General features: G+C 35.7%; 1 protein-coding gene across 2 annotated transcripts in view; it reads left to right on the top strand.

The window, feature by feature from the left end:
- MYOF (myoferlin) overlaps window positions 1–16,427 on the top strand; it is a 72,166-nt gene that overhangs the window by 24,350 nt on the left and 31,389 nt on the right. For both annotated transcript variants that reach the window (XM_040606600.1, XM_040606601.1), the window contains exons 10-23: window positions 1,222–1,252; window positions 1,703–1,818; window positions 3,040–3,166; window positions 4,438–4,541; window positions 5,457–5,525; window positions 5,645–5,688; window positions 6,114–6,196; window positions 8,405–8,443; window positions 10,965–11,089; window positions 11,531–11,647; window positions 12,013–12,190; window positions 13,004–13,128; window positions 13,647–13,753; window positions 15,971–16,163. In XM_040606600.1, the coding sequence (XP_040462534.1) occupies window positions 1,222–1,252; window positions 1,703–1,818; window positions 3,040–3,166; window positions 4,438–4,541; window positions 5,457–5,525; window positions 5,645–5,688; window positions 6,114–6,196; window positions 8,405–8,443; window positions 10,965–11,089; window positions 11,531–11,647; window positions 12,013–12,190; window positions 13,004–13,128; window positions 13,647–13,753; window positions 15,971–16,163 (1,458 nt within the window). The remainder of the gene's footprint in view (window positions 1–1,221; window positions 1,253–1,702; window positions 1,819–3,039; window positions 3,167–4,437; window positions 4,542–5,456; window positions 5,526–5,644; window positions 5,689–6,113; window positions 6,197–8,404; window positions 8,444–10,964; window positions 11,090–11,530; window positions 11,648–12,012; window positions 12,191–13,003; window positions 13,129–13,646; window positions 13,754–15,970; window positions 16,164–16,427) is intronic.

The following is a 16,427-nucleotide window of genomic DNA, read 5'->3' as shown; positions in this document are numbered from 1 at the left end:
TAGTGATATGTTTGGCAGCATAAAGATACACATTCTCAAGTGATGTGGAAAGGTGTTCCTTTGGTCAGAAGTTTGTTAAATAAAGAGATGGTTGGAAGAGTCTCTTAGTTAAAGTAATTTCTGTGGTTTTCATGATATTAATGAGATTGTCTGTATTTGTAATGGTCAGTATTGGGAGGTAGGCATCTGCCTGCTGAAGGTGCTGCTAAAGCAATACAGAGAAAGAATTCACATGACAATTGTAATGGCTACTGGGATCCTCTGTTACAACGCTTACAATATCAGTGTTGGCTGTATTTTCTGTGTGCTTACTTTGTACTGCACAAATTCAGTAGATCTCTGGACCAGCTTTTCACAAAAATATGCAAGTATGGAAGAGTGCTCTAAATGAAGCAGTTTCAGCCACAAAGGTGGTTTCTTTTGCTTCTGGCTGCTTATTATCTGTGTAAATTCTAGTGATTCAGACAGTGGTATATTGCTTTGTGGAGGATTGATCATTCACTAAGCAGGTGACAGCATGTTGTTCAGCTGCTTTCTGTTCCTACAGGCACACATTCCAGAGGAAAACCCCAAGGGTAATTCTCTCTAGAAAGTCACCCTCTCAGACTTTACCTGCCACGAATACTAACCCACATTGCTATGTGCAAACATACTTACCCTCCTGAACATGTTTGAAATCTGATACAATGAATACAGTTGTGTTATATGTGCAATCTTGTCCAGATTTGACAGTGAAGGGAAAAAATGTTCCATCATCTTCATAAAAGGAAATTATTCATTAAAAAAATAAGCTTCATTTCTGGAACTGGAGGATGAGATGTTGAGCAGGAAGTAGAAACAAAAGAGTTCTGAAAAGCCTGTCTGAACATTAAATAGTGGGGGAAACAGGGAATTCAAGAGGCAGTAAGCTAACCCCATCTTCTGTCTCTGGTAAATGAAAAAGCTGGGGATCTGAGGAAACAAGAAAGTAACTACAGCTGTTAGTTCTGCTACATCTTTTCTTGCATTTTCCTCTTGGTTGCTGTATGCGTTCAAAACTCCTCACTTTTCAATGTAAGGCATTTTTTATTTCTCCTCCCAAGAATATCCTATGTAAACTTCCTTTTGTTTGTGACAAGAGGGCAATGTAGTAGTACTCATGAAAAACTTGAGGGGAGTTGCCCTAGCATTTTTCTGTTTTGGTATTTTTTTCTGAAATAATACTTTTGGTCTTTATTTCAGATTGACATTGGCTATGTTTATGATGAGCCTGGTAAGTAACAGTTACTTCAGAGCTTCTGTCCTGACTTGAAACTTGCAAGTTCAAACATTTCATTAAATTTTTAAAGTAAAAAGTTATTTGAGATTGCTGCTTTAAGTATTAACTTAAAAAAAAAAAAACCACCAATATATAACTCCTTTCAGTGGTTCTAAGATGAAGTACAAGCACCTAAAATTTGGATGTTAATTTTGGTATCAAAGACCTAACATAAAAAATAATGCAGAAAATGCCTGTTAATTATGGCCTTGAATTAGTATGCCACAACATTTTAACACCACTACATTTCTTGTTTTGAATGGCGCTATTGAGACCTGTCTAGGACAGAATTTAAAATAATTAGGTTTAGGATAAAGCGTACTTTTGGAACTGTTGACTTGTATTTTATTATTTCTACCATTTGGTAATGGATATTGTTGGGTGTGGGTGGTGGTGTTTTTTTAGGCCATGCAGTCATGAGAAAATGGCTTTTGCTGAGTGATCCTGAAGATACGAATTCAGGAGCTAAAGGGTATATGAAAGTCAGCATGTTTGTCCTGGGAACTGGAGATGAACCACCAGTAAGTTTCATTTAAATGTTTTTCTTCCCTTCTCCACCCCACAGAGATTTGTGCATGTGCCCCCAGCGTTTTTTTGAACACTGTATAATTCTCTGTGTGCAGTATTTAAAAGTAAGACAAGGTTTACAAATTGTTTCAAGGACATCCAGTATTAAGTGGCTAACTCAAAGCTTGTATTTTTATCCTGTCCAATAAAGCAATCCCTGGACAAGCTCTGGTTTTGTTGATCTACCATTTGTAGATGTTTCTTCACAGCCTGGAAGAAGTAGAGATGTGTTAGCCTGGTGTTGCATTCCAGTTAATATATAATTCTCCTTAGCATAGGTAATGAGGCTGAGCAACGTATTGATACCAGTTCCAGGACTAAGTCAGGAATGTCTCCGCTGCTACATAATGTAGACAAGCCCACAGAGAAACCTAAGTACCAGAAAGCTTCAAATATTTGCCAGGTGAAAATCAGACCCATCAGTAATGACAAGTTAGGCACAAGTAATTTGATGCATATGAAAGCAGTAGGTAGTTTTAACAATCCAGTCGTTAACTGTCTGCTGTTCTATTAAGGCAGAAACAGGCCCTTTTCTCTGTGATGTTTTCCTTACTTGACCATTGTCTGTAGTTTAAGTTCTGCTGTTCTTCCTGCCTGAGATTTTTGCATACTGCTGCTCCTTAGTTAAATGTAACATGGTCCCCAGAACCACAGATCTCCTTGTTCCATGTTAACTCTGCCATTCTGCTATCCTCATGATTCTTGAAATCACAAGCATATGTCTAGTTATTTGTGGTGAAATCTTTTATGTCGTCCTTTATTTTGAAAGGAGGAAGCAGTAAGTTCTGGTAAATTATATCAGAGTTGTACGCATTTCCTAATTGCAGTGAGATGTCTTACTTCAATATTCATCTTGCGATGAGTATGAAAATTGCATGAAGTATGGCGTTGTACGAGTGCCAAAATCATCATCAGATGATGGTGATTTTAGAAGTGTGATTATAATCAGATCCTGCAATTAAGTGCTTCAGAGATAAAAATTAAGTAAAATAATTTAGGTAGAATTAATTTTTGTGGTTTGATAACTTGATAAAATCTCATTCTTTTTAATGAAACTGACAAGTCTTCTGCCTGAAGAGTGTTGTGGGCACCGGTTTAACTTACCACCTTAATTCTGTACATTGCTTTGCCTTTCTTATATACCAGATACTATGTACCACTGTATCTCCCAACAGGTTGAAAAAAGGGAAAGAGATAACGAAAGTGATGATGTGGAGAGCAATCTGTTATTACCTGCTGGAATTGCACTTCGATGGGTCACTTTCCTTCTCAAAATCTACAGAGCTGAGGACATTCCACAAAGTATGTTGCTTGTTACTGCTTGCTCATTGGTGTCTTTGATTACCATCAGAAATATTTGTGTTAGCTGCTCAGAAACGTTCCTAGAAGGTAAAACATCTTGAGTGTTTTACATTGTTACCTGAGCCAATAATTCTGTAATGGCTCTCGTAGCCCATTTCAAGTCTTTTGGTAATGCTCAGTAAGTCTACTTAATTCATGTAATGGATAATTTAATGTTACCCACTAGATTAGTAATGTTTATTTGTTGCTGAGTGGGCCACATGGCTTCTGGTAGTGGGAAAGAGTCATCTTCATTAGCCGTTCTGCAATTGCAGAAGTTACATGCAAGTAACAACATTCAGGTACAGCTGATCTGCAGATAAACTGGATGTTCTGAGCAGGTCTAGCTCAACTATGCAGTGCATGTGTTAGCTTCCTGTTGGATCCCAATCCCTGCCCGATTTTGAGAGGTTATTGGGCAGCTGGTTCCCTGCAGCCCTCTTTTCCAGGGCCATTTAGATCCTGGTAGATAAGTAGTACAGCCTGATGGCCTGCTGCACCTTCCTCTTCCCATCAATCCTTCATAGGTGCTTATAGCTGCAGCTGTTTTGCAGTGGGGGAAAGGCCACCAGACTGCTATCAGTCAGCTGCTGCTGTGGTGGCCAAGGCAATCTGTATTGCCACCAGCCTGCTCCTGAGTGGCCACGGGAAATTAGTAACTAGAACCAGAAAGCTGCTTGCAGTTTGTGGGCTTTAAGCTGAGCACCATAAGCTTAAATAAACAGCCTTGGAGGGCAGGGGAGCTTGTAAGCAGTTTGACCTTAATTTGTTTAGTGAGATACTACTTTTGTCAACTCTATATTGGTAAGTCAAAGACTATTTCTCTCAGTATATGCCATATGTGTTTTCTGATAGAATATAGCTGGCTTTTTACCCCTTCTTAGTGCAATTTCTCACCTGTATCTGTGACAACAAATGACAGTGTCTACAGGTATATGCATAACTTTTTTCAAATACAACTATGTCTCTAAATTCAGAAGCAAATCAGCACTCCTTGTGATATTTCAAAAATTTGTATTCTTGAAATTGCTCCTGAGCCTAAATTCTCCATTTTTACCAGCAACTGTTCAGAATTTTGCTTATCAGATTAGACTTCTCTGTACCTAGATCTGTAAGCTGGTTGATTTTGGTGGATTGCTGTGGGCACTTTATTATTTTGGCTGAATAAATACAATAAAATGAAATAATAATGAAAAGCATAAACCTGAATTTCTTCTTTGACCCCTCTCCAGTGGACGATGCTTTTGCACAGACTGTCAAGGAAATATTTGGAGGAGAAGCAGACAAGAAAAACCTGGTAGATCCATTTGTAGAAGTTTCTTTTGCTGGCAAAAAGGTAATTTAGTAACTATTTAAATCTTTGCATTCCAGTTGTAGTCCTGAGAACAGATTTCATATACCAATATAAATTTTTAAGTTTACAGAAATTATGGAATCAAAAAAGGATTAGCCCTAAAGTTCACTGCATAAAATAAGGATACACTACAAGGTACAGTAGAATGGGTGTAAAGCTGATGACTAATAAAAGGAATGTATGACTAATGCTAGGAACTGATGCATGCCAGATTGCTTGCCTACAGGTTCTTCCTGAGTGCTTTTTGTAACTGATGGTACAGATCTTTCTGTACAGGTTAACAGCATTTGTACATTTTATTACTAATGTGTTCCTTAGAATACCAAATTTGAGCTGAAGCACAGTTGCACAACCTATATTCAGTGCTAGCCAATTTTTATTTTTTTTTTTGTAAGAAGAAAAATATCAGTCCTTTATGATGTTACATAGTCAGGTTGTCACACCCAGTACTGTAGAGGATTTTCAGTAGACGTGACTAGCAAACTATAGAATATATTCTTCATCTACTCTGAAATCTGCATAAAGCAAGCTGGAATCAAGTCATTTCTTCATATCAATTCCCTGCTGTGATAAGATATCAGTACAAGTGTGAAAGCACATTAAATTGTAGCTAGTGGAAATAACAAGTAGGGTAACTGCAGTCGCAGGTTTAAACACTGTTTCAAAATTTTTTTTTCTCTCCAGTAGTCATTAATGCTGCATATGCAGATCAGTTTAGCAGTATTTACCAACTGAAAAGTAATGGCTCATTGCAGCATAAATTACTCAGGATTCATCATTAACTACTACCCTTCATCTTACCAAACAGTATGATTCATCCTAAATCATAGCTAGTATATGGGGTTTTTTGTCTGTTTTATCTCTGATGTACTGTATAGTTGATTTCATTTTTTGCAGGTTTGCACAAATATAATTGAGAAAAATGCTAATCCAGAGTGGAATCAAATTATTTATCTTCAAATCAAGGTCAGATTTCTTTTGTCTTGTTTCTGTAGAAAACAGCCATCCTTTTGGAACACAGAGCATTAACATAACAGAGGTGAAATAAGTAATGGATTATTTAATTGCTTTGCCTTTTTTTTCAGTTTCCCTCGATGTGTGAGAAAATAAAACTTGCAGTTGTTGACTGGTGAGTTATGAATTTTAATCAGAGTTCTAGAAAAGGTAAATTTATATTAAGTGAAGAAAAGTCTGGTTCTATAGATGTCAGGTATTTTTACAGTCCATGAGAGTATTTAAGCAAGTGTTTAAGTATCTATTTTTATGGTCTCTTTACAAGAGACTTGATCAGTGAAACATGGGAGTATTGTTAATTTTGTGGGGTCGGCACTATCATTATTTAGGTGATAGTGTAAAAGTCAGGTGACTTCTTCATGACACAGCCCACTCTTGTAACTAGACATTTCCATCTGTGTCAGTAATATTAAAGCATTCCAGGTGATAGAAAACATGTGTATCTAGTCCTGGAGTGCATTTAGTCACTGATAGCTTGCTTCTGTGTAGGATGACCAGCAATATATTTAAATAAAATCTTTCTTTTTTTTCTTTTTGTAGGGATCGTCTTACAAAAAATGATGTAGTAGGAACAACATATTTAAGTCTCTCAAAAATTGCTTCTTCTGGAGGAGAAGTTGAAGGTAATTGATTGAGCAGTATGTAACTTACTGTCTTCTCTTGTGCTATGAGTAATAGCAAAGATCAGTGTTCTGAGAAAGTGTATTTTCCTATAGTTCCTCAATTCTGTAGCAAGAAGATTATCTGTTTCTGGAGCTTTCCAAACAATGCTCCTAGAAAGCATATTGTGGGACTTTTCGAAGTAACGTATTTAAATTCTAGTGTTTAAATGACATCATGGAAATGGCAGCATCTAAGTCAAAATACAGTGTCCTGTTATATATACAAAGTTAATGAATTACTTAAATTTGTGAGTACTTTCCCAAATTCGGAAAACTATGTGATAGCACAAGCTATCATAAGTAAGACATGCAAACTTACCCAGAGTCACTGTCTCAGAATCTTGGGCAGTAACAGACAAGACTTCTTTTGTCACCTTGTAAGTGTGTCTGTTCTTACTCTGGGAAGAGAACCTAAAGCTGGGGAATGTGCCTGATCAGTTATCCTACAGAGCTACCTAGAACCACCTGCTCATCTCCTGTACACTACTAGGCTGCTTTCAGACGCTGGGAAACGTGGATCAGCCTCTGCTCTGATCAGTAGCTTACTGGAAATGAGCACTGCATCTCATTGCACAAGTACTCCAAATTACTACTTAGTAACCCTTGTTTTAGCATCTTCAGTGAATTAAGGTTTGAATTGCAGTGCTATGATCACAGATGATGCTTCAATCAGTATAGGTGACTGGATATGTAATTTCATAAAAACTAAAACAAAACAACTATTAACGGCAAGAAAACAGATTTAGTTATGCAGGATATGAAGTTCCTAACATGTTGTCCCCAGTGGAAAATACCTTTATAATAAACCTCTTCTTTACGGTATTATATAAAACATTTTTTGTGTCAAGATTTTGGGAAAAGTTTTTAAAAAATCTGTTACCTTGATGTTCTAATATAATACTATGATTGTTGATTATTTCTTTGTGATCTTTATCTATAATCTCCTCCTTTTTTATATCAAGATCTTTCATACAGTTCAGCCAGCTCCATGACAAGGTTTCTGTGTTAATTTGCCAGAAAAAAAGTTTTCTTTTTAATGAACGTAGTATGGCATATTAGTTCTCCATACAGAATTGTAAAGTTCATGGCTGAATAGGTTTAACATTTATTCACTTGGCTATCTATGCTAGGTTGAAGGACACTGGCTCAAAGCCATTCCCACTGTTGCCCCAATAAGAGTCTAAATTACTATTTTTTTCTGTCATGTTTATGAAATCTATGTTATATGTACTCGACTGAGACAGGCCAGTTTGTCCTTGGTTGCTATGTCAGGAGTTTAAAAACAAAATTAGTGGCTTAAATCCTGTAGTGACTTGAGGCAATTATTTATCTTATTGGGCGGAACAGTATTTTCAGTCACATAACTTCAAAGTTACAACCCAGTCCTCTTAGAAGTACAGGTGTTGAAGTAAGACCTTGTGCAAACATTCTTTTTCATACCCCACACACAACCAGGCGAGTTGCCAGGAGGCAAAAGAAAGGGTTACAGAAAAAGGCAATGGAAAATCAAAGACAGAAGGGCTGGGCTGTTGGGGAAAATTCAGCTCTGGAGATCACTTGTACTACCCACTTAAGTGTGTAACTTGAGCTGCTGCTGAGTCACAGCTCATTTATACTTCAAACCCAGGCACCTAGTAACTGAGAAAATCTTATTTGGATAGTCTCTCTACAAAGGTACTGACATGGGAATAGCCATTTCCATGTAAAATCACAGATTATCTTCCCTTGAGGTCAATGCCTTGCCTGAAGCCTCTTCTGGCTTCTGAAGGATTGGGGAAACTGAACTAGTCTATGGGCTTCATTTACTGAAGATATTCTAATGGGCCCAAACATGTAGTGGTTTTCTTGAATGCTCTTAGGATTTTAATATTGTTTTAATTTTTTTATTATTATTTGGGGGGGAGGGGGGAGAGGAGGAGAATTATACAAAGTTGAAACAGAAGCATCAAAACAACATACTTTGTCAGCTACATGGTTTGGGTTTTCTCCTTTGGCATTTGTACAAGAGTACCATCATATTTTAATCAGGAAGGAAAATTCTAGCCCACATGAACTTGATTTTTTCTCAGGCCTTAAACTTTATTTTAAAAGCAGATTGCTTTGTGATGTATTTGTTTTTAAAATGCTATTGTCACTTGTCATGTAACTTCTTCTCTTTTCATAATATAGAATTTTCATCTTCGGGAACAGGGGCTTCGTCATATGAAGGTTTATATCTTTGTCTCTTGCTGATTTTTCTTTCCATTGCCCAAACTGAGAAGTATTGCCTAAGAAAGCTCATCACTATAAAAAATATTTTTAAAGATTTACTTGTCTAAAAGAATTCATCATTATTATTAAAGAGTATCAAAACATAACTAACTTTAAAAATCAGTTTTGGCACTGGAACTGGTTCGAAAATATTTCTGTTCGGCTGGTGCTTCAGGCTGTTTTAGAGTTGAGCAGGCAGTTGCTTCAGTTCTAGTCTAAACTTAGTCTAACAATGGCTTGCAATTTTTAACTTAGCTATGAGTTTGCAACTATATTTGTATATATATTGCAACTATATATTTGCAGCTGCGGAGCCCTGCAGAAGTAAATAACTGCCTGAAATAATGAATGACACTTATGCTTAGCTAGCTGTATAAATAAAATCTGAAAAATGAAATCTGATTCTGTTAAAAGCTGAAGAGATGGCTTTTTACAGAACTGTCTAGCCTGACATCCAGTTTTGAAATACTTTGTGGTAAATATTTATAGCGAGAAGTAAATACAACTGGAGTGATGTTGAGAAGTAACAAACATTCATTCATACAAATACTTCATTTACAGTCTTTCTTTCTTTCTTAACAAAGTAATAAGTTAAAGGCTGAAATAACTTTTTAATGGCTTTCTGCAATATGTGACTATCAGCCTTTTAAATGTAAGCAGCTTAATTTTAAATGTAAAGAAATACAAAATATAGTCTCTTTATTCTGGGTTAAGGAGATTTTTTTGTGTAGTTTTGTATTTCAATTTATATTCTGTTTAATTTTTTTAGCATCAGTAAGTAGTGAATGTATTCATTCAACACAGATCAGTACCTTAAATCTAGTCCTAATGAGATCTGATATGAGCAGTTCAGTGCTGGAATTTTTAAAAAATTGGGTGGTATTCCAACAAGAATCTTGAGTTCTTTTTCATTCAAATTCTGATCTGTTTCTGATACAGATGTAAGGATGCGAAAGTATCCAAATGCAAAATAGAGAACTGCAAATCTTTATTTTGTATTTTGCAGATTTTATATGATTTTGTGCTGACAGAAAATTACATCAGGACATCATATTCATTTTTATTATTCATGTCACTCAGTAATCATAGTGCCAAAGTGATACAAGGTGTATTAATTTTCACTTTGTTATCTCAGCCATACTTTCTGGTGATAAATGCATCCTTCTTTGTGCTGCAGACCACTCTAACTGGCATACGTTGCAAGGTTTAGAAGCCCAGTTCAGTTTTTTATACCAGGATCATTTGTTCACAGACAAAAGCTAGGATTCAAGATGGAAAGGAATACAGAATCTCTCCTGTTCGCTCAAAACTATGGAGTATTCTTCTGCATGTGCTGCTTACCTTGTTCTAATTCTCTTTGCACTACTCATCAAATTTATTAATCAATAGCCTTGGTATCTATTTGATTGTTACTGAAGGAAGAATCAACTCCCTTAAGGATAGAATTTAATTTTTTTAGAGTGTTTTATAATCTCATTAATCTAATAAAATTGCAAGGCACGAATGCAAACCCAAAAGGTAACAGTAGTAATACAACTAAGGCTTCCCTGTATTTATTTTCCTGCTAAAAAACAGAACACTGTTCAAAAATACAAAATTACGACAGTAAGGACTAGCAATAGAAATACTTTTCAAGTTCTTAGATATCTTAAGTATCTGAAAATAAACAATAGCTTTAGTATGCAGTTTCCTAGCTTAGCTATTAAAACTGACAAAAATGTCTAAATCCTTACTAAATTTTTTTATAGCCAGATTAAGACATTGGGAAAATTTTAATTTATTAGTCATGGAATAACAATAGTATACAAATCAGGGTTTATTGTCATTGGTATTAACTGAGTTTGCAGCCTTATGGTCTTTTATGAATTTTAGCTTACTGAAAAGGGAGTTTGGGAGAAACAGTGCACTGCAGCAGTTACAGTTAGAGTTACAGTAGTTTGTGTTTACCTTGAAGTATAGACACAGAAAAATTACACTAAACATTGGAACAGTAGGTTTAACTGTTCTGCTGTAAGCAGTAAGGGTTTTTTCCGCTATGGTGTGCATCTTTTTTGTAGCTGTTTAGCTAGAACAAGCCTGTGCATTTAAGTGATTGCAAATGTTGCTTTTACTCTGTTTATTTCTAGAAAATATGTTTTCTGTTAAGATAAGAGCGTATTACTTCTTCACATAAATGAAAACCTGGTATTTGGAGTGAGGCAGAAGTTCTGTTTATTTTGTGAGTTTTTTACTGCAATGTAGTATCTAGTAAGTATTGTACAATGAAGGAAGAGGTTAGGAGCAAGTACAGTCACTGATATAATATATAATTACTTAACATTCATATAGTATATCCAGAGAATAAAGTGTTCTTACTTTACTAATAACTAATACCTAACTAATATCTAACATTTGTTCTACTGGCTTAATAGTAATTTTATTTGCTTTTCTGGCTCTGAATGATAATTAAGAAAGAGATAATGGTAATGTTTTCTGTTAGTAAACACTGGAGAAACTGAAGTTGGCTTTTTACCAACATTTGGGCCTTGTTACCTAAACTTTTATGGAAGTCCAAGAGAATATACTGGATTCCCAGACCCATATGATGAATTGAACTTTGGAAAGGTCAGTTTCTTTGTTCATTGTTTTTAATCAATGAATGAATTCATTTTAATGGTGGGGGGTTTGTTTCACATTACACTCTCTTTGGTGTTTTTTTTTTTAAATAATATTTTATATTTATGATTAATAAGGAAGTGTGATAGTATTTTCCATTCTTAACTGTTTTTGTTTTAAATGTCTTTTTGAAGGAGCAGCAGTGTTTTCAGTGATTTTCACTATCTGCATGTATTTTTATTTCTTATTTCCTTGTTTTTCTAAACATGTATTTTTCACTTCTATAATTAAGACAACTGCTTTATTTCATTTGTTCAAATATGTACATCCATGCCTTGCAGAAGTTTTGAGAACACTTCAGTGAAGCCAGGTTCATGTACAGCTAAAGATAGAGTGTACTGCTTTAGGAGAAATACATAAAATTGGATTCATTGTGTAATTATGTTACAGGGAGAAGGAGTTGCTTATAGAGGGAGAATTCTGGTTGAACTATCTACAATACTTGAAAGCAAACCTGTTAATAAAAAGTTAGAGATGATTCCTAACGATGACTTACTGGTTGTTGAGGTAAATCCTTGTTTTATTGTCCGTGTTGGTAATGGAGATGTGCCTTGGCTGGTTATTTTTGGAGAATGATCTAACTTAATAGAATTGAAACAACTGAATTGAATCTCAGAGTTAAGAGAGGTCATTATTGATGGTGTGGCTACAAAAATGTCATACCCTCATAGCATGAAATGTTAATTTGAAACATTTTTAGAATCTCAAATACAGTAATTCATTATACACACATCATAGCTTTTTGGTTGCTTCTCAGAAAGTAGTAAAAATACTAAAATTATTATTTCCATTATAAAATTGCTATTGTTTTTTATAATTGAGGATCCTGTTTAACAAATACTGAAATACAACTAAAAAGGTTCTTCTTGTAGAAGTACCAGCGCAGACGAAAGTTCTGCTTGGCTGCTGTGTTTCATTCTGCTACCATGCTGCAAGACACTGGTGAGCCTATCCAGTTTGAAGTTAGCATTGGTAATTACGGCAACAAGTTTGATACCACCTGTAAACCTTTGGCATCAACAACTCAGTACAGTCGTGCTGTTTTTGATGGTAAGGATACTGCTGGTGTGGGGATAAAATGACGTGCAATTCTCTTTCCAAGGTGCTATTTTATAGCTTTGGAATAACAGCCTAACTGCACTAAAAACTTACGAAAACATGACAGAAAAGAACATGTGGCTCTTCATAGCTTTGCAATGAAGTGCAGTACATGCTGCAAAAGCCCTCTGAGGTTATTAAAGAAGTTTTCGCAGAATTCAGTGAAATCTTCTGACTGTGTACTAGATGTGTACAAGAAAATTGGAAAGAAAAAAATTGCATTATTTTACAGGTATCTAAAAACTAGGGGTTAAATAGGGAAAATATTCTTTGAACATTATGATTCAAAATAAATAAAAACTTGATTTTAAACCAGCTGTCTAGCAGCCTAGAAGAAAAGAACCTAGCTGGATCACAGGAAAATGTATTTTGGCTATAATTTTTTTTATTATTATTATTTAACTGCAAACAGTAGGAGGGGTTTTATTTATGTATTAAATGACATAATCAGGTTTACTCTGGAAAATAATTATTTGAATATTTATTTCAGATATACACTTAATGTGCTATCTACATTGCTAAGTTATGGGAAAGAATAATGAATGTGTTAACAGATGATTTATTAAAAAAAAAAATCGGATTTTGAAACAATTTGAAGTAAAAGTTCACCATCCAACAGACACTACAGTGGCTGGAAAGTACAAATCCTGTGATAAGTTTGCCCTAGCTTGTATGTTCTAAATGAAATAAATACAGCGATTTGTGCAGTGTGCAGTACGTATTCCTGCCATGAATTCTAACTCTAACATATAAATGTTTCACCAGGTAATTACTATTACTACTTGCCATGGGCGAACACAAAGCCAGTTGTAACACTGACATCCTTTTGGGAGGACATAAGTCATAGATTAGACCCTGTGAATGTAATCCTAAACATGACAGAAAGACTGGTAAGACACTTAAGATCTTTCTTATGCTGATATGCTTTTTATTTTTACTTTTTTCATTTACAGGTGTAATCAAAAGTGACATTTTGAGCAAATGATGGAACAGTTTTCTGAGACTTTCCCCTCTTTTTTTTCCTATTCAAATTAAACATAGCTTGGTGTTAACAAATGGCACTGCTAATAATAGGTCTGTGTTCTGGCAAGGCCCAACACACTTCTGCTTTAATGTGCAGAGAATTTCCACAGGAAGGAGGAGTCCTCGGTGTTGGTTAGGGGCACGTTAAGTCTGCAGGACGGTTACTTGCTTTGGAAACTAGATGCAATATCATGTGTTATTAAATATAGTACGAAAGAATGTAGGAATAGTCCTGTTAAATATGAAGCAAGTTTGAACATCTGAGTCTTTGTTGGTTTGGGCTTTATACATACAAATAAATCAGATTAAAGTATTGAAACTCATATTGACCTTAAACTGCAATGGAAGTTTATAAGTACAAATCCTTTTCTTTTAAATTATGCAGCAATCCAACTTGGCCGCCTTAAAATCAGGAATGCAGGCTAAAATTGCAGAAAACCAATTAGCTGAGATGTGGTTGAAGCTGATTGATGAACTTACAGATGATGTGAGGTAAAGTACCTTTTTTATCTCTTATGTTATCATTCTAGGCCTGCTCAGAATCTTTGCTATTGCCTGTACTAAGTCAGAAAACAAATTCTAAGGACTCTGAAACTGATTACCCCTATGAACTGACCTGAGAACTGGAATTCCAGAAGTCTCTGAAAGTAGTAAACCAGCATGGATATTGCCAATGATGTCATCCATCTAGTTTTGTAATTCTCCTCTATCTTAGTCACTGACAGTAATAAACCAGCATCTCTTAAAAAAAATCTAAGGCAGAACTGTTTCGAAAATGTGAAATTGTGGATCTCTGCTGCCTTTCTAATATCTTGCCTTCTTTTGAATTCCTCATATACCTTTTGTTTACCCATGTTTCAATGTTATTTTTGAAACTGAAGAGGGAGGAAATTCTGTGATTTACTGGTAAGCCCAGAATACAAAATCTCTAAGCTATCCAGAGCTTAAGGGCTGTAAAGGTATTTTTAAATAAGCCTTTAGTTAACACATCTGTATGTATGGGAGTGTTCAGAGAAGGCAATAGGAATCAGCACTTAGGGTTTTGAAGGAGAATATATTCTAAATAGAATGGAAGGAATTTTATGAGAAAGACATTAATAGAAGGAGACACTGGTGTGGGGAGAGGTGCTTGAAAAACATTAAAGAAGTGGTTGATGAAACAGCACAGGAAAAGGAAAATGAGAGAACAGTTATCCATTAGAAGAAATAACAGAAAAGGTGAAATGAAAGAAAAAAAAATCATCAAGCTGTAGAGCCAATAGAAAGGTCAACAGAGGAAAAAGCAAACAGCAGGGATCAATATATACCAGCAAAGAATTATGTGATAGATAGTTTACATTAAAATACAAACTAGTAACTTCACAGAATACCTGCTGTGATGTGGAAGAAAGGAAAGAAAGAACTGACATGCTTAGGAAAGGAAAATGTGAAGGGGAAATGATTGGCACGTGGAGCCATCGAGTAAGTGTGGGATCTTCAGGTTTTATATCAATTATGTCAGCCCGTCCTCCTGACACTCAATCTGCACTGCTACTAATTTGGTCCTTTATTGTATAAAATGTCTTGTCATCCAACCGTTGTGGAGCAATAGCATCTAGATATATCAGCCAAACAAGTTTCCTGTTGTTCATAGCATACAATGTTTTTTACGGTTTTTTTCAGCAAGGTCATGAAACCTATGTCAAAAACGTAATTGCCTTTATTGAATTCATAGAACATTTTTCCTTGCAATGCTAATGTTTAAATTAGTTAGGAGTTTGAGAGAGTTTACACTGCACTATTTAAAACTAAAATGAGGCGACTTTCTGGAAGTTTTGATTTGGTACGTTTGATTCATGTGTAAGTACTTGCACCCAGGGCAGGCAGCACTTGCATTCAGATTAGTAGAATGAACTACAGTAGAAGGCACAATAGTCAGCATCAAGGTTTTGCAGAATCAAAGCCCTTAGAAGCACACGGCTTGTCATTAAAAATAGGTCAGAGAAGAGTCAATCTTTTCAAACTAGGCAGTGTCTTTGGAAATTATTTTTTTTCCCCAAGTGTCATATTAAAGACCTCTTCGTGAACTCTTGTAAAGGGATATAGTCATTGGTCTGTGAAAAGCTCCCTTTTCTTCAAACCTCCGCCAAGTCAAAAAAGTTCATTTTTCCTGCACTACTGTAATCTACAGGATTTCTTGGTTCCATTGAATAGTTACCCTGCCCTCTGGTGACTCAAAAGTTCTGTGTCATGGATTTCTTTTAGAGTTCTTCAGTGTTTTCTTGCCAGAGGGTTAGATTACCCTAGCCATAGACACAAGCTGTATTTGTCTATTGAGTTCCTGAGAATGTATAGAGTTTTCAGTGAAGGGAAGGAACCTAATCTTCCTCTGAAGGCACTGTTTTCATCTTTGAGATGTACATTCTGAGACAATTTATAGGAAAATGGATTTTCTTTGGTTTGCTTAGCAGCAATTACATTAAAGCATACACCTCGAACAATTCTACATTGGTGCTTGTTATGTAAGTACAGCATTTCCCTTGCTTACTGTAAACACTTTGTTAGGTGGAAATCTCTGCCGACATAGATGCTATAGCACTATTCTAGTGGTTTTCAGTCACAGGACATAGTAGCACTCAATGTGTTCCCACTGTATGCATGTCTGCATTAAGTGTGTGGCTACATAAAATCCACTTAGATTATTAACCATAATAAATGTTCTCTTTTCAGTAAACCATTTCCCCTCATAGAAGGCAAATCTAATATTACAGTCCTTGACACTCAGATAGAAAAACTGCGCCTCAAGTCTCTCAAACAGATTGGAGAAGCAGCAGCGAGGATGAGAAATGAAGCTACTGATGTGAAAGCCACTCTGACAGAAATTGAGGATTGGTTGGATAAATTACTGCAGCTGAGTGAAGAGGTTAGTACTACACAATGCCAGAGATTCAGTTAGTATAGAAATAACTGTCTAACACAAACTGGTGTGACATTCACTGCTGATCAAGCAATATCCACTCTCCTTAGAATAGAATTGTAGAAGCTGTGAAAGTAAACATGTTCCCCTCTGTAATTAGGATGTGTGCTTCTTCACTGAGAACGTGTGTTGGGGGATAACCGCGCTGTGATTTGTAGAATAGACTGCATTCTGTTTAAAGTGACAGTATTTTGTCCTTTCCTTCCTTCC

Source organism: Falco naumanni, chromosome 9 (assembly GCF_017639655.2).
Source record: "Falco naumanni isolate bFalNau1 chromosome 9, bFalNau1.pat, whole genome shotgun sequence".
Classification (NCBI taxonomy): domain Eukaryota; kingdom Metazoa; phylum Chordata; class Aves; order Falconiformes; family Falconidae; genus Falco; species Falco naumanni.
This window is presented reverse-complemented; position numbering and strand designations above follow the sequence as displayed.